The 18,791-nt window shown below is 41.0% G+C and overlaps 1 protein-coding gene across 2 annotated transcripts in view; it reads left to right on the top strand.

Annotated features, from left to right (window-relative positions):
- The window catches only part of rfc4 (replication factor C (activator 1) 4), a 33,701-nt gene extending 19,258 nt beyond the window's left edge, over positions 1-14,443 (top strand). For both annotated transcript variants that reach the window (XM_049588087.1, XM_049588086.1), the window contains exons 10-11: positions 11,852-11,965; positions 13,902-14,443. In XM_049588087.1, coding sequence (XP_049444044.1) covers positions 11,852-11,965; positions 13,902-13,997 — 210 coding nt within the window. In that variant the 3' untranslated portion in view covers positions 13,998-14,443. The remainder of the gene's footprint in view (positions 1-11,851; positions 11,966-13,901) is intronic.
- Positions 14,444-18,791: the final 4,348 nt, after the last annotated feature.

The raw sequence follows: 18,791 nt of genomic DNA, 5'->3' as shown, positions 1-18,791 counted from the left end.
CCACGGCAGCAGCACAACCACACACGTCACGCTGTCCAGGCACCGCTGCGGTATGAGTTAATCTGAGAGACAGTGGAGCACAAAGGCTCCGGAGAAGAAGCCGAGTTAGTGACATCCAGAATGGCCGGGTTAGCTAGATGCAGTAATAGGATACGAGAGAGAGAGAGAGAGAGAGAGAGAGAAGGGGCCCGGTGTATTATAGAGGGGTCCTCTGGCAGACTAGGCCTAAGTCAGCCTAACTAAGGGCTGGTACAGGGCAAGCCTGAGCCAGCCCTAACTATAAGCTTTATCAAAGAGGAAAGTCTTAAGTCTAGTCTTAAATGTGGAGACGGTGTCTGCCGGACCGTAACAGGAAGATGATTCCACAGGAGAGGAGCCTGATAGCTAAAGGCTCTGGCTCCTGATCTACTTTTGGAGACTTTAGGGACCACGAGTAACCCTGCGTTCTCAGAGCGCAGTGTTCTGGTGAGATAATAAGGCACTATGAGCTCTCTAAGATATGACGGAGCTTGACCATTTAGAGCTTTATAAGTTAACAGTAGGATTTTAAATTCAATTCTGGATTTTACAGGGAGCCAGTGCAGAGAAGCTAAAACAGGAGAGATATGATCGCGTTTCTTATTTCCTGTTAGTACACGTGCTGCTGCATTCTGAATTAGCTGGAGAGTTTTTAAGGACTTACTAGAGCTACCTGATAATAGAGAGTTACAGTAATCCAGCCTTGAGGTAACAAAAGCGTGGACCAATTTTTCTGCATCTTTTCGGGTCAGGATAGGCCTAATTTTCGCAATATTACGCAGATGAAAAAATGCAGTCCGTGAGGTTTGCTTTAAATGAGAATTAAAAGACAAATTTTGATCAAATATTTGATCAAATATTTTCTTACGGTAGTGGCAGAGGCCAGAGCAATGCCATCTAGAGAAACTATGTCATCAGATAAAGAGTCTCTGAGTTGTTTGGGGCCAAGAACAATAACTTCAGTTTTGTCTGAATTTAACATCAGGAAATTGGTGCTCATCCAAGTTTTTATGTCTTTAAGGCAATTATGGAGTTTAGTTAATTGATTGCTTTCTTCTGGCTTCATTGATAAATACAACTGAGTATCATCCGCATAACAATGGAAATTTATAGAGTGATTTCTAATGATGTTACCTAAAGGAAGCATATATAGAGTAAACAGGATTGGTCCGAGCACAGAACCTTGTGGAACTCCAAAACAAACTTTAGTACGTAAGGATGGTTCATTGCGAACGTCAACAAATTGAAAACGATCAGATAAATAAGATTTAAACCAGCTTAGTGCTGAACCTTTTAAGCCAATTAAGTGATCCAGTCTCTGCAGTAGAATTTGATGGTCAATTGTGTCAAACGCCGCACTAAGATCTAATAAAACAAGTACAGAGTCCTTTGTCTGAAGCAATCAGAAGGTCATTTGTAATTTTAACTAGAGCTGTCTCAGTGCTATGATGCACTCTAAATCCTGACTGAAATTCCTCAAATAAATTATTATCCTGGAGAAAATCACACAGCTGGTCTGCGACTACTTTCTCAAGGATCTTTGACATAAAGGGAAGATTAGATATTGGTCTATAGTTGGCTAACACCTCTGGATCCAGGGTGGGCTTTTTTAGGAGAGGTTTAATTACAGCTACCTTAAAAGACTGTGGTACATAGCCTGTTAATAAGGATATATTGATCATATCTAATATATGAGTGTTAACTAAAGGAAAGACCTCCTTAAGTAGCCTAGTTGGGATGGGGTCTAAGAGACACGTTGATGATTTGGATGAAGAAATCACTGCAGTCAATTCTTGAAGAGAAATTGGGGAGAAGCAATCTAAATATATATTAGATTTTACAGCTGTGTTTGAGGTTAGATAGGTACTATCTGAGGGCAGGAGGTCATGAATTTTGCCTCTAATAGTTAGAATTTTGTCATTAAAAACTCATAAAATCATTACTGCTAAGGGCTAAGGGAATACAAGGCTCAATAGAGCTTTGACTCTCAGTCAGCCTGGCTACAGTGCTGAAAAGAAACCTGGGGTTGTTCTTATTGTCTTCTATTAGAGCTGAGTAATAGTTTGCTCTGGCATTGTGAAGGCCCCTCTTATAAGTTTTGAGACTGTCTGTCCAGATTAAACGAGATTCTTCCAGTTTGGTTAATCGCCAATTCCTTTCAAATTTTCGCGATATTTGTTTTAACTTACAGGTTTGAGAGTTATACCAAGGAGCGAACTTTCTTTGCTTTTTTAACTTCTTTTTAAGAGGAGCTACAGAGTCGAGCGTTGTTCGTAGCGAGCCTACGGTGCTATCCACAAAATGATCAATTCGGGAGAGGTTAAAGTCAGCACGGTAAACCTCTGTTACTGAAGGTATTGGTATTGAATTTAACGACGAAGTAATCTTTTCCTTAAGTTTTGCGACAGCACTATCTGATAAACATCTAGTATAGTAACTGTTGCTGAGTGGCGTGTAATCGAGTAAAAAGAAATCAAAAGTAATCAGATAATGATCCGATAGCGAGAAATTCTGTGGAAAGACTTTTAGGCTATCAATTTCAATTCCATACGTCAGAACTAGATCGAGGGTATGGTTAAAACAATGAGTAGGTTCATGTACACCCTGACTGAAGCCAATGGAGTCTAATAATGAGATAAACGCGGTAGCCAGGGAGTCATTATCAACGTCGACATGAATGTTAAAATCGCCTACAATAATAACTTTATCTGATTTAAGAACTAAACTGGATAAAAACTCTGAGAATTCAGATAAAAATTCAGAATACGGGCCAGGAGCACGGTACACTATGACAAATAAAAGTGGCTGTGAGGTTTTCCAGGTCGGATGTAAAAGACTAAGAACGAGGCTTTCAAATGAATTATAATCTAGTTTAGGTTTAGGGCTGATTAACAGACTAGAGTTAAAAATGGCTGCAACTCCCCCTCCTCGGCCGCTGCCTCGAGGAATGTGGGTATTATTATGACTGGGAGGAGTGGACTCATTTAGACTGACATATTCATCTTGACACAGCCAGGTTTCAGTGAGACTGAGTAAATCAATATGATTATCTGATATTAATTATTTTACTAACACTGCTTTAGACGATAGAGACCTGATATTTAACAGTCCGCATTTAATTCTCCTGTTTTGTCTTTCTGTCACAGAAGAGGTTTTAATTTTTATGAGGTTGTTATGCACAACTCCTCTTTGTTTAATTTTAGATTTGGATAATTTAGGCGGTCGGGGGACAGACACCGTTTGTATAAAACTATTAAAACTATGGCTGGGTAACTGAACTAGAAGCTCAGAGAGGCGTTTAGGACTGCGCCTCCGAGTCCTGGTCTCAACTCTGGGTTGTCAGGGATTTAAATTACTAATAAAGTTTGCCAGGTTCCTAGAAATGAGAGCAGCTCCATCCAAAGTGGGATGAATGCCGTCTCTCCTAATAAGACCAGGTTTTCCCCAGAAAGTTTGCCAATTATTAACGAAACCCACATCGTTTGCTGGACACCACCTGAACAGCCAGTGGTTAAATGATGACATGCGGCTAAACATGTCATCACTGGTCAGATTTGGGAGGGGTCCACAGAAAACTACGGAGTCCGACATCGTTTTTGCATATTCACACACCGAGGCAATATTAATTTTAGTGACCTCCGATTGGCGTAACCGGGTGTCATTGCCGCCGACGTGAATAACAATCTTAGTGAATCTACGTTTAGCTTTAGCCAGCAGTTTTAAATTTGATTCAATGTCGTCCGCTCTGGCCCCAGGGATGCATTTGACTATGGTCGCTGGTGTTGCTAACTTCACGTTTCTCAGAATAGAGCTGCCAATAACCAGAGTTTTATCCTCAGCGGGTGTGTCGCTGAGTGGGGAAAAGCGGTTGGAAACGTGAACAGGCTGGTGGTGAGCCGTGGGCTTCGGCTTGGAGCTGTGCTTCTGGCGGACCGTGACCCAACCTCCCGGCTGAACGGGAGTTACCGGAGGACAGTTAGCAGAGGCTAAGGCTATGCTATGTGGCTCTGCACCGGCTACAGGGGGCTGGCTAACTACCGCAGCTACTGAATGGTTTTCCATGGTGCGGAGCCGCGCTTCTAATTCACTAAGCCTCGCCTCCAACCCAGCAAATAAGCTACACTTATTACAATTACCACTGTTGCTAAAGGAGGCAGAGGCATAACTGAACATTTGACACACCGGGCAAGAAAGAGCAGGAGAAGGAGAAGCCATGGCTAAGCTAATGTAGCTAACAAGGCTAAGAGCGTGCAAACAACAGCTAAGAGATTAGCGAGAAAGTCGTAGAAAGGAGGAGAGCTTATAGGTGCTTAAACAGAACCAGTGTGGGTTATGACTTGAAGTAGACGTAAAAGCAGCGTTAAAGCAACTGAGGTGAGAAAGCAGGCAAGTGGAATTCACCAGAGCAGTACAGAGACACTGTCACAGAAACACTGGAAATGACACAACTTGCTTACCGCAATAAGTCAGCACGTCAGCAGGAGCTCATAGTCAACATGTGACTCATTATGTTTTCGGATTGTCCATCCATCCCCTTCTTGTGAACATGATATCTCAAAAACACCTTGAGGGTATTTCTTCAAATTTGGCATCAACATCCACTTGGACTCTACGATGAACTGAGTAGATTTTAGGGCGACCAAATGTCACTTGACCAGAAAGGTTATTAGTTAACGAGATTTAATTGGTTGCTTTGTCGCAGAAAAAAAAAACAAGCAAACTTGAAGCTTTATTAGGAGCTGCAACTCATCAAAATACAGTACAGGCCAAAAGTTTGGACACACCTTCTCATTCAATGTGTTTTCTTTATTTTCATGACTATTTACATTGTAGATTCTCACTGAAGGCATCAAAACTATGAATGAACACATGTGGAGTTATGTACTTAACAAAAAAAGGTGAAATAACTGAAAACATGTTTTATATTCTAGTTTCTTCAAAATAGCCACCCTTTGCTCTGATTACTGCTTTGCACACTCTTGGCATTCTCTCCATGAGCTTCAAGAGGTAGTCACCTGAAATGGTTTTCCAACAGTCTTGAAGGAGTTCCCAGAGGTGTTTAGCACTTGTTGGCCCCTTTGCCTTCACTCTGCGGTCCAGCTCACCCCAAACCATCTCGATTGGGTTCAGGTCCGGTGACTGTGGAGGCCAGGTCATCTGCCGCAGCACTCCATCACTCTCCTTCTTGGTCAAATAGCCCTTACACAGCCTGGAGGTGTGTTTGGGGTCATTGTCCTGTTGAAAAATAAATGATCATCCAACTAAACGCAAAGCGGATGGGATGGCATGTCGCTGCAGGATGCTGTGGTAGCCATGCTGGTTCAGTGTGCCTTCAATTTTGAATAAATCCCCAACAGTGTCACCAGCAAAACACCCCCACACCATCACACCTCCTCCTCCATGCTTCACAGTGGGAACCAGGCATGTGGAATCCATCCGTTCACCTTTTCTGCGACTCACAAAGACACGGCGGTTGGAACCAAAGATCTCAAATTTGGACTCATCAGACCAAAGCACAGATTTCCACTGGTCTAATGTCCATTCCTTGTGTTTCTTGGCCCAAACAAATCTCTTCTGCTTGTTGCCTCTCCTTAGCAGTGGTTTCCTAGCAGCTATTTGACCATGAAGGCCTGATTCGCGCAGTCTCCTCTTAACAGTTGTTCTAGAGATGGGTCTGCTGCTAGAACTCTGTGTGGCATTCATCTGGTCTCTGATCTGAGCTGCTGTTAACTTGCCATTTCTGAGGCTGGTGACTCGGATGAACTTATCCTCAGAAGCAGAGGTGACTCTTGGTCTTCCTTTCCTGGGTCGGTCCTCATGTGTGCCAGTTTCGTTGTAGCGCTTGGTGGTTTTTGCAACTCCACTTGGGGACACATTTAAAGTTTTTGCAATTTTCCGGACTGACTGACCTTCATTTCTTAAAGTAATGATGGCCACTTGTTTTTCTTTAGTTAGCTGATTGGTTCTTGCCATAATATGAATTTTAACAGTTGTCCAATAGGGCTGTCGGCTGTGTATTAACCTGACTTCTGCACAACACAACTGATGGTCCCAACTCCATTGATAAAGCAAGAAATTCCACTAATTAACCCTGATAAGGCACACCTGTGAAGTGGAAACCATTTCAGGTGACTACCTCTTGAAGCTCATGGAGAGAATGCCAAGAGTGTGCAAAGCAGTAATCAGAGCAAAGGGTGGCTATTTTGAAGAAACTAGAATATAAAACATGTTTTCAGTTATTTCACCATTTTTTGTTAAGTACATAACTCCACATGTGTTCATTCATAGTTTTGATGCCTTCAGTGAGAATCTGCAATGTAAATAGTCATGAAAAAAAAGAAAACGCATTGAATGAGAAGGTGTGTCCAAACTTTTGGCCTGTACTGTAAATCAAAACCTATGTGACTGCACCATGTGGAAATTTAATTTCAAAGGACGCAGGAAGAGGCCATGCTCAGCAGTCAGACAGGAGTCACATTACAAACCAATCACAGCTGACAGATATCTTTCCCTTGTTTCGTACATATTCAGTCTGTAATAAATAAGGAAAATTTCTTTTTTTGTGTAGTTAAGGGCTGCCCAGAGCTTTACATGTGTCTCACAGATAGGTCTACACACTTGAAACAGTACCTGGAAGAAGATAAGCTCTGCACTCAGGATTGCAGGTAAATAGACTATGCTACGCAACTTGCTGCCACGCTCTTTAAAGCTGGAACAAAAAAGGCACAAGAGTAGTACCCAGCGCCCGACCTCACATTTTCCAGGCGGTTAAAGACGCGGCATGTGTACGGCCCTTAATTTCCAGGGCTGGTACCTTACATTAATGAAGGTTCATCAGAACGGTTTTGTATTTCTCTGTAATGTAGCACAGTGTTAACAATGTTACTGGTACTATTCTTTCTTCGACCTTCAAGTCAAACCATTGTGTTGCCCAGCCAGGAATATATAATTTGATAATTACATTAATATCGTAAACATGCAGGTGATTAGTCGACTAATGGCCCTAAATGACGACTATTGGTTGACTAGGAACATTCTTAGTCAGAGGCAGCCCAAGTAGATTTTGGTGGTCAATGGTCAAGATCAGTGTAACGTTGCATCTGTCTCATTTTCATCAATGCGATATCTCAAGAAGACCATGAGGGGAATTTTTTCAAATTTGGCACCAACATTCACTTGGACTCAGGATGAATTATTTAGTTTTTGGTGGCCAATGGTCAAGATCACTGCGACCATGCGTCTGTCTCATTCTTGTAAATTCAACATCTCAAGAAGACCTAGAGGGAATTTCCTCAAATTTGGCACAGACGTCCACTTGGACTCAAGTAGGGCTGTAGTCTCCTGGTCGACTAGTCGATTATTTGGTTGCTATGCTCTCGTCCGACCAAATTCTCATTAGTCGAATAATCGCTGTGTTACTTTCATAAGGACAAAAGTGCTACATCAGCAGCTTTACAGGATCCATTATTTCCTGCGGCGAAGCTTGAATTTACTTGTATTTCACAGATAAGAAACAGTAAATTGTGAAGACAGTAAAGCCTCCACTAAAATAGCATTTTAAGTTGTGTGTGTGCTTTATCCTTCAGGGATTTATACTTCGGGATTTATCCTGGCTTCATATGAGCAGAGGAAATCTCCGTTCGTCGCTAGGCTAATGTATACCATGTAAAATGCCATAGGCTGGCGCTAATAACGTTAGCATGCTGTATTTGCTTGGAAAACGTGTTTAGCATAAGACAGTTGTTTTGTCGGTGAATGTCGTGAGTTGTAATGGAGCCAAATTATGTACCGTTACCTTTCTTACATGTTGCTGTTGTCTCTGGTCTTATATGAGAAGAGGAAAAGGTTGCTAGAAGCTAGGCTAGTTTATACAATGTAAAATGCCATAGACTTGTGCTAATAACGTTAGCATGTTGTATTGGTGGGGGAAATGTGTCCAGATGAAGACAAGTGTTTGCCTGTCAGTTCTGCGATTTATAGTGAAGCGAATGTGCGTACTTGTGTTGGAAACTGTCTCTATTAAGCCATGTTTAATGTGAGCAGGGTTCCTGCGCAATTATGGAAAAGTATGGAAATAAATTTGATCAATTTCCAGGAATTAAAATGTATGGAAAATGAAAAATAAAGTATGGAAAAATATTTGTTTCCAGACTATTACCACTGTTCTAAAATACTGTTTTCTAAAATAGAAAATTATGTATTTCCAAAAATAATTGAATCAATCCGGATTGTGTTTTATGCCGGGCCAAACACAGTTTGTGTGAGAGCAAACGTCTCAGAAAACATCCCGCCCCTTTTACCTGATTGACAAGTGGTATGTCCAGTCCGCTGCCCCATGACCCTCCTCCAGCCCCCCAGGTATCAAGTTTCACTCCCAACACTGCACCTTCGACAAGAAGACAAGTTTCACGTGGTTCACAATGGGTAGATGCAAGTTTTTGGATGGATGGTTTGACAATACCTACTGGTTAATACTAGGGATGTCCCAATCCGATATTCGGATCGGTATCGGCTGCCGATATTAGCAAAAACCGTGCATCGGCATCGGATCGGACTGCATGGAAAAATGCCAATCCAAGAACTCCGATCCAGTTTTTCAAAGAGTCCGATCAGGTTTTCCGGCAAGCCCAGCGCTCCACGATTCAAGAAGTCCATTCCAGTGATCCGCTCCAGCACTTAATATCAATCCACCAGGCCAGCATGCAGACGGCAGACACGGGCTACGTCCCAAGTCTCTTATTTTATACTGCTAACTCCTAACTCCTTACTTGAACTGGAAGTCGTTCGAGCTCCGCCATCTTTAAGGCCGTCTCATGTCTCTTATTCCTGCCAGTAAGGAGTTAGCGTTAGGCGTTAGGAGGGATCTGTTAGGTGCAATGAGTAAGGTAACACGAGAGGTTCCTAACAGGAAGTCTTTTTCAGCTTGAGGCCATGAAGTATAAATACCCGCCCCCTTCGTCTGTCTTATTTGAACGAGATGGCAGAGGAACAGCGCAAGTGTACCCGTTACATGCATTCTTTGCAATGAAACGCTGTAATTCACATGCCTGCGTGACTACAAAGAGTAACGTTAATGATATTTCGTGCAAGACTGTCATGTTGTAATTAAGTTTATTTCATTCACAACCGGTTGCGGTGTTCAGCGGACTGTCTGTGATGCGTGGCCGTTAAATGTGCAGCTGCTCGAGTGATATAACACCACGCACACACACATACACAAACATATACACAAACACATTTGCCCATCATTAATTGTCCTGCATGTCATGTGAGTGAAATAATGTTTAATAGGCTGTAGGTAATATTAATTATTAATATTAATTATTATTATTACTTTCATTAATGTTGTTGTAAGCTACTGTCATTACCGTCTGTCCTGCATCTCTCTCTGTCTCTCTCTCTTTGTCTGTCTCTCTCTCTCTCTGTCTCATATGGATTACTGTTAATTTATTATGTTGATCTGTTCTATCTATCTATCGCACGTCTGTCACGAGGGATCCCTCCTCAGTTGCTCTTCCTGAGGTTTCTCGTTTTTTCCCCCGTTAAAGGGTTTTTTTTGGGGAGTTTTTCCTTATCCGCTGCGAGGGTCCTAAGGACAGAGGGATGTTGTATACTGTAAAGCCCTGTGAGGCAAATTGTGATTTGTGATATTGGGCTTTATAAATAAAATTGAATTGATTGAGGTAGACTGACAGGTCTGATGTCTTATTCACTCAGCAGCTGACTTGTTGAATGATGGCGAGTGGATTTAATAATAGTGATAATAATAATGATAATGATGCTCATCACAGTGATAGTGGTAGGGCTATAGACCGTTCTTTAATTGCCACGAACTTCAGCAAATGACTCAATAACAATGGTAAGTCATGACGGCGGGGGGGGGGGTTACGGCTTAGATCTGCGAATATAATGTGACTTGGGATGTACGCCAAACGCTGGCTCCATTATGCAGCAGATCCAGCTGTGCCGCTCATAGGTGCCGCCGTCACCAGAATAGGACGTCGCTTTACGTGACGCTTCAGAGTAAGGCCGTCTCATGTCTCTTATCAGCAATCCTCGCTCCTCACTCCTAACTCCTGACTCCTTAAATGTTTTCCTAAGTGAGAGGGACTAAACAGTTAGGTAAGGTGGCTAGGTTAGGTGGTTAGCATTAATTTTAAGGGACTTGGGACGTACCCACGCACAGAGGGTAGGAAGAGTAGCGGTCAATTTAGTTAACTGACTATTTGTTTTCTGCTCTGGTTTTTTGAGAGTGATATTTTTATTTGGTTTACACTCTTACTGTTTAAGTAAAGAGCACTGATGGCATTGTTTTGGGCACAATTAGTGAAACTGGAGCCATGGATGGACTATTGCTTTAAACAGTTGTACAATATTGTGTGTGGTTTTTTGTCCCCTCTGTTGGTCCCAGGAAACAGCAGCACCAGGCTGGCACTGACACTACTAAAATAACTGAAAAGGAAAGGCTGCATTGTTTGTTAAATGTCAACAATGTCTTGTGGTGTTAATCTTTTTTTTATTTATTAGGGGGGCAAAGCACAAGTGTGTGGAGTCTTGCTGCTGTTTTAATTTCAATATTAGACATTTTAAAGATTTCTTGTGTTGATTTATTTTCTATTTATTAAGGGGCCAAAGCAGCCAAAGCAAACCAACTATATTTTTCATTTAATGTTAATGTTCAAGTTTAAAGTTTGTTTATTTAACCCAGTTAACAATAAACAGGTCAGTTTCTTATACCAACTGTTGTGGATCATTCTAACTAACCGGATTAAGTAGTTGTTCTTGTTAGAGTAATATTGCTTGATCAAACCTTTTCTAACATGACTGACAACAAAATAAGTGAATATGTATAATACGCGCTTGGATCGGTATCGGTATCGGCCAAAACTCAAGGCTGTAATATCGGTATCGGATCGGAAGTGAAAAAGCTGGATCGGGACATCCCTAGTTAATACTACTACTACTAATACTGGTTGGCCAAGGATTCCCAATTCACACACAGAGCTAGATGCAAGCTTTGTGTGAAATTGTTTGATATCGCCAACATGGGGGAGAAGGTGATTCTGAGCCACATGAAAGGAAAAAACGCAGACGTCTCGTTACTGCATCGCTTGCACCCAGAGTCCCAACCTTTTTGCCTCAGCCCAGACATTGAACTTACCTGAGTTTTTATTTGCATGCCATTATGGTACTTGGTTATAGTCGCCTATTAAGAATAATTAAATATGATGTGAAATATGATACAGTGATATATTTACAGATGGCGCATATTCTCGGGGGGGGGGGGACACAGAGAAGTCTGGAAATTAGGGTATGGAAAAGTATGGAATTTTGAAATTCCAAATGTGTAGGAACCCAGTGTGAGTTTTGAATCAACTATATAAATAAAGTTTAATTTGAACTAAACTTTACAGCACTTAACACAGTCCTCCACTGCTGACTAGTGTAGAGGTGTAACTGCAGAGTGACACAGACACACCATCACAGAAGTAAAAATAACGTGCAGATTTTTTTTTTTCCCCACGACTGATCGATTAGTTGAAGATTATGCGCGACTTTAGTCGACCAAGATTACAGCCCTAGACTCAAGAATAAACTGATAAGAATTTGGTAGTCTCATAAAACATGTTTTTGGCCATTACTCAAGAATTCATATGCTAATTATGACAAAACTTCACACAGATGTCTGATAGAATAAAATAATGAAGTGATGACATTTTATATCCAAAAGGTCAATTGTCAACTCTTACATTTGCAGCAAATGTGTAATTCATCAGCATTCCCTCACATACTGCATGTCACATTCTCACATGTTTAATGTCTCCTCTGTCAGAACATGGTGGATGAAGGCTATGCAGCCACACAGATCCTGAGTCAGCTTCATGAGTCTATCATAGAACAGGACCTGAGTGACAAGCAGAAGTCAGCCATTACAGAGAAGATGGCGGTAAGTGATGTAATGTAGTGCTGGTTCTGGTAGAACTCAAGGGATTCTCCTGTTAAACTTTATGTTTTCTTTGTCAGTTAATCTAGTAACTGAGTGATGATCAACAGGAGTTACTACACATTGATTAAATTCTGGAGAACCACAGTTAAACTGCAGCCAAATCAGACATACGCTCAGATGACTTGAGAATCAAAGCTGCACAGCTGATATAAAAGGAGTGCTGTAAAATCATGACTTCTCTTAACCAATAGAGACGTAGAGGACTGGCTCATAGGGGTGTCCTGGTTATGTTTGGTGGGCCCTAAACCTAATCTGAGCCTGTTAATACGGAGTATCTGATTCTGATTCCAGTGGGAAACTTATGTTTACCTAACTGATAATTAAATATGTATCTGGCACATGACGAGCATAGCCTACTAATATGGGCATGCTTTCTTTTTCTTCATTTACATACTACTTGTTTCAAAACTATTACATTGATGAGAATAATGAGAATAAATTATGGAAGAATATAAGTCCTGAAATTGATGTGACATAATCAGCTGGAAGAAAAGAAGACGAATCAATCTGTTGAAGCAGTTGAAATTGCAAAAAAAAAAACAACAAAAAAAACAAAACTGTTATGCTGAGGTACTTCAGAGTAATTTTCTCTGCATTTGGCGGAATACAGACGGTACACAAACCTGACAACAGCTGAGTTTATTTTCTGTCTGTTGTCAGATTACTCACTGAATCATTGTGATGACATTGATATGAGCTGCTGCTGGTGACATTTGCCATTTTATTCAAAGTGATGGTCAGTGCCAGCTAAAAGTAAAAAGCTGCAACTGGAAGGTTTTGAATATGTCTTTTTGCTAACAAGAAGGAGAGCATTAGATGTTTGTGGGTGTTTGTTCAGAGTCTCATGGACTGGTGCACCCATATAATTTTCACGTGCATATACACATGAAATGCTCATGCATAAAGGAAAGCTGTTTTGCAATACTAGCAGGCTCAGGTGGGTAAAAGAAAGAAGAGAACAGTGAAGCAGTGGTTCCAACTGGTTGGTCATGGTCCAAAAATGGGTTGTGGGTCCATTCTGAATGGACCGCAAGTGACTCACAAACGTGTCAAGTTTGTGTAAAAAAAAAAAAAAAAAATACACTTTATTTTGAAGGACAGTGAATTTCTGGCACAGAGCTATTATACTGAAGTACTGTTTCCTGCTGTTGAGTGAGTGAATAACAGACAGCCACTTTACAGAGACAGCAGTATAGTTCGATGACATGGCCAAATGCAAGTATGCTGCTGAAAGTATTAAACTGTGTGGACCTTGATCTGTTGACTGAGGAGAAAGCTGGTACCCGTGACTGGGCCGCTTGAGAACCACTGAAGTAAAAAAAGCATGTGCATTTGATCAGGTTTATTTTAGCCGATATTTATCCATTAAAATATACCTGGATGGACCCCAGTAATGATTATTAGGATCAGTTCAGGACAACTCTACTACTAGGGATGGGTTTTGTTAATATGTTATTGATACTACTACTCTTATCAGTACTCCTTTTAGGTTTGGTGCTTTATCAATACTTTTATCTGCTCTTTTTCATCACTAAATAATTGCTTTTTAGAAAGTATATAAAGAGAATAAATTCAGAACAGGATTAGAATTTAATATTTTAAATAGCCTTATTGGGTTCGTGCAGAGATCAAAGCTCTGATTTTAGCTGTGGTTGAACAATAAGCGTTCCATAACAAGTTGACTTTGAAGGCAGTAACACGAAAAGCTGGCACTACAACTCATTTACTCATTTACAACTCATCCAACCAAAGACAGTCACAAGAGGCAACATTTGATGAGCACTGTCAGGGTTCACTGATTTTATTGTGTCCATAATAGACTCTGATATCTCACGTAGAAGCTAATGTTTGTGCTTGTGTTTCCTCTCTGGTTCAGGTTGTGAGTAAGTGCCTGTCAGACGGTGCAAATGAATACCTGCAGATGTTGAGTCTGTGTTCGGCCATCATGCAGGAGGCCTCCCAGCACAATTAAAACTCCACAAAGCAGCATCTTCTCCTGGGGGAGAGCACTGTCATCACCAAGACAGCAGCACTTCACTCTGATTCAGCTGAGTTGGTTCACAGTCACAGTTTGGACATTGAGCAGTAGATACCAGATGATAGTGGTGTAGTTGTTTACAGCCAGAGACCACAGCTGTGGAGGTGTTTCTATCTGTGTTTAATCAGAAACAGTCTCCCTCAACTCACTTCAATAAATAAGGCACAACAATGTGAACATTCTTTCAAAATCTCTGATACTATTAAATAATACATTGGATTTATATAGTGCTTTTCCCGATACTCAAAGACGCTTGACAAAGGGCAACATCATCCATCAGACGTCTCAATATTCCTTTTCATTCATGTAAATACTTACCAACTGATCTTTGTACACTTTTTGCTTTTGGGAAGTAAAAAAATAGTTTTTGTATATTTTCAGTGTTTGTTGTCTTGAATTTTTTTGCTCATGATTAGGACATGATGAATCCACAACAAGAGGAACTTCAGAAATGTAAATATCATTCAAGGTTCCCTCAGTCATGAAATTCCCGAAAAAGTTATGACATTAGAAAAACAGTAGTTTTAGTTTGGAATTAACATACTGCTTTGGAAATGTTTTAAATATACATTATTAATAGTAAACTCTATTTTATTGCACCTTAAAATACAGTCACAAAGTGCTTTACAACAAAAAACAAGAATTGAAAAACATTCATTCATCTGATGTAACCACTAATCCTGTTAGGGGTGGTGAGGGGGCTGGAGCCTATCTCAGCTGTCAGCAGGCAAGAGGTGGGGTACACCCTGGACAGGTGGTAAAAGGAGATGGACAACCATTCACCACTCACAGTCACACCTACAGGCAATTTAGAATCACCAGTTAACCTGCATGTCTTTGGGCTGTGTGAGGAAGCAGGAGATGACCCAAACTCGCATGGGAGAACATGCAGACTCCACACAGAAGGGCTCCCCGACCTCAGGGTTTGAACCAGGAACCCTCTTGCTGTGAGGCCAGGCAACATTTAAATACAGAGAGGATGACATGAAATAAGCCAAATACTACGCACATAGCAAAAACAGGGTACGATTGATTAAAATGTCCTAAAACAAGTAAAATCACCAAAAGCAATTTTAAAACAGTGATTTAAAAGTGATTTTAATAGATGAGACAGAGGTCGTGGCCCTGATTTCCTAGGAACAACAAGGAGTGACACGCCTGAGGATCTCAGGGTGCGAGAAGGGATGTAGGGCAATAACAGCACAGATAAGTAACTTGGAGCAAAGCTGCTTAGGGCTTTGTAAGTTGTTAATAATACCATAAAATCTATTATAAAAGCAACAGGTAGCCAGTGTAAGGAAACAGGGATCAGTCAAATGTCGTGTTTCCTAGCCCGAGTCAAAATCCTGGCAGCAGAATTTTGGATGGGCTAGAGGCAGGATATGTATTTTCTTTAATAGTCTACATTTTACAGTAGCAAATACATTTTCTGTTGTCTATTCTTTTAAGCTACCATTACATTAATCAAAATATTTCACTTTTTTTCTGGGTTCTCTGACTTCCTTCACAGCCCAAGAACATGCAGGGTGGGTTAATTAGTGACTTTAAATTGGCCATGGGTGCGAATTTGAGCGTGAATGGTCGTCTGTCTCTATGTTTGAGAACCTGTGATAGTCTGATAACCTATCCAGATTGTACCCCACTTCTCCCCCATCAATGTCAGCTGGGAAAGAATCCAGTCCCATCATGACCCCTAACAGGATAGGCAGTTATGGAAAATGAATGAAGGGGGAGAGGATTTTTTTTACTGATGAGAGCAAGGAGTTACAGTAATGAAATAAGTGGTTATCAAGACATGGATAACAGTTTCCAGATTTGAGATGGTCTGCTCTTTGGAATGTTTCTGAGATGATTGAACCACTGATTTAACATGTTTGTCTGAGCTTATGTTTTCACTGAAAATGACACCACGATTTCTGCAATTCTGGGGTATCACATGGGACATTGAACCAAGGCTGTTTGAGTTTGCACTATCTTGACCTGTGATCAGTATCTCTCTTTTATCATCATTTAACTGCAGAAAATATTGTAACATCCACTTGCGGTGTCATGAAGGCAGTTTAGCAGATTGACAGTGTTCTGGTTGTTGTTTTAGGGTCAAAGCTTAGACAGATCTGAGCATCATTTGCATGAAATGGAAACTGATATTATGTCATATATAAGGTGGCCAAGAGGAAGCATGTAAATGGAACTGGACCCAGAACCTATTATTTAAAATATGTTCATAAAAATCCCAAAAGCCGTTTAACATTACGCAAAATATGTATTGTATTAGTAAGTTGAAATCTAGTGCTGTGCTTCATGACCATTGAATTGTCAGTTATGGCATGTGATACACCTAGACCAGACCAGCACTGTCACGTCAAAAGAGAAACTGGAAAATGCCAAAAAGATAATGTGTAACAGGTTAATCAAGGCTTTCACACTGAGATTTGCAGCCACATAGGATATGTAATTATTCACTGGCAGTGTGGTGAACTGCTAAATGATCCTGGTGTTGGGGTCAACACAAAAGGCTTCACACGGAGGCACCAGATATGTTGGGATCAACATATTAGGTCTCACCAAGGGGCACAAAATATATTGGGATTTAAATGGCTATCGGAAATAATTAATAATTATTAATAATAATTATATTAAATAATGTGACTTAATTAACATTAAATCACCTTGTGGGGCACCATTCCCATAAAGGGAAAAATGTTAGCCAGTTAAAGATATCAGTCTCATAAAATACGCTAAACTATTAATTTGGAGTTTTGATTAATAATTAAATTAATGACAACAACCAAAATTAACGGTAATGCCTGAAGGATTTCGGAATTCTTGACACAGCAGAGGTTGACTATTCATTCACTCTTGTGCAACATTAAACAGAGAGCAGGCATGATTCCAAAGAATTATATTTATTCACAAACTAGCAAAGCAAACCAAAACACACAAATTCTAACTAACTATATACAAGCTTGGTGTGTGTGTGTGTGTGTGTGTGTGTGTGTGTGTGTGTGTGTGTGTGAGAGAGAGAGAGAGAGCGGGAAAGAAGGTCTGGATTAGTGCAGAGATTGTTTAGTTGGGTGCCAGAATCTGTTTGTGAACAATATTAGCAAACTAAACACTTAGCTTTGGCAAAGCCAACTAGTCAATGACCTAACTGCAAACAGTCACAACAATAACTCAATGAACAGCATCAAATCACATACAACAAGTTAAATAGTCTTGCTTAGCCTGTAAAGCTGTGATAAACTATGCCCAGTTGTTGCATTACCGATCCTTGAATGGATGGAAGAAAGAGTCACTTGGTGGTGTGTTGCTTTGTTAGCCAGCAGAATAAGGCTGTTGTTGAGTCCTTTGTTCTAAAGGTGAAACTCCAAGGAAGCTGGTCGCTCAGGGTTTAGCAGAGTTAGACACTGGGTGCTAACTCACTTAGTTCCTTGTTGCTGGAAAGTTAGTTACAAACCTTGTGTTTGCAAGAGAGTCTGTGATCAATTCCTCTCTCTTTAGTGGTTGGGGCAAGGAGCAAGGGTCTGGGCCTCTGCTGTTCCAGGCCCAGTCGGAGAGAGGTGTGAGCTGTTGAAGCTCCAGAGCAAGAGAGAGAGATCTGTGGAAGGGAGCACAGATCTACAGATGCCTGTGATATCAGTCACATGTCACTGTAAAGGTCTTGTCCAATCAAGTTTTAGGACTCACTGAGGTGTGAGGTGAGATCTCCTGTGGAGATGGGTGTCACATAGCTCTCTCTGTTTGGAGAACAAAGAGTATGCAGAGGAAAAAGCCTTTAAATCTCCAGTGATGATTTTACCAAATGATAAATCATCTGTGATCCTGTGAATCCCAACACTGGTGACGGTCACTACTGATGGATGGCTAATATCTTGGGTGGGAGGCTGCTGCAGTACAGTCATAGAGTATAGCAGCATCAGACTGTCCACTCCAGCTTAATCTCAGCCTATAGATCGGTTGACATGATGGCAGTTAACCTTAATTTATTAAGGTATTGCGTACGCTCAGGTTTGGGCAAAGCGGCAAAACAGTTACAATTACTAGACATGTCCATAAAACAAATTTTTGTTTAACAAGAAATAAATGCATACAAATGCGTCTAAGTTATAATCTGAACTCATCAAACTGCATTGATATGTACAGGATCTACAGTTTCTATCCCTCAAACAGGCTTAGCCTTGTTTTGTAAAGTATCCATATGTGCCTCTCAGGTCTATGGAGTGCATCAGGAATGTGCACTCCCGGTTCCCTCGTCTGGAAGTCAGTGAGTTGTTTGAATGAGTTTCTGGTTAGATGCCTGAAATAAGGTCTGTGGTTAACAAAAGCTGAAGAGCAGTGGTGTCATGGTAGTTGATGAGGTGGGTGTACTACTAGGTAGATGGTTAGGTTACTGAGGAGGAAGTGAGTATACTCTCATTTAGGGATGGGGCAGAGCCGATCCAGTATCGGTATCGGGTTCTGATACCAACATAATTCACGGATCGGAAATTTACGATCTACCTGCGGAAATTTCCGATCCATGAGGTGCGTCTGTGCTTTCACGTTGTCTTCTGGAATGATATGATGATTGCTACATAGTAGTGTTGCACTAGCCGCGGTACTAAAACACGACGGTACATATGATACCATAATGTTGGAATACCGTAGTACCAGGGTACCTCAGGTACCACTGCTGTGGGAGAAGATCAAAGTCCATTCGCAAGAGCATGACTGTCCATGCGGGGTCCA

The sequence above is a fragment of the Epinephelus fuscoguttatus genome, linkage group LG10 (assembly GCF_011397635.1).
Source record: "Epinephelus fuscoguttatus linkage group LG10, E.fuscoguttatus.final_Chr_v1".
Taxonomy (NCBI): Eukaryota; Metazoa; Chordata; class Actinopteri; order Perciformes; family Serranidae; genus Epinephelus; species Epinephelus fuscoguttatus.
The sequence above is the reverse complement of the archived record's forward strand: the minus strand, read 5'-3'. Positions and strand labels throughout refer to the sequence as shown.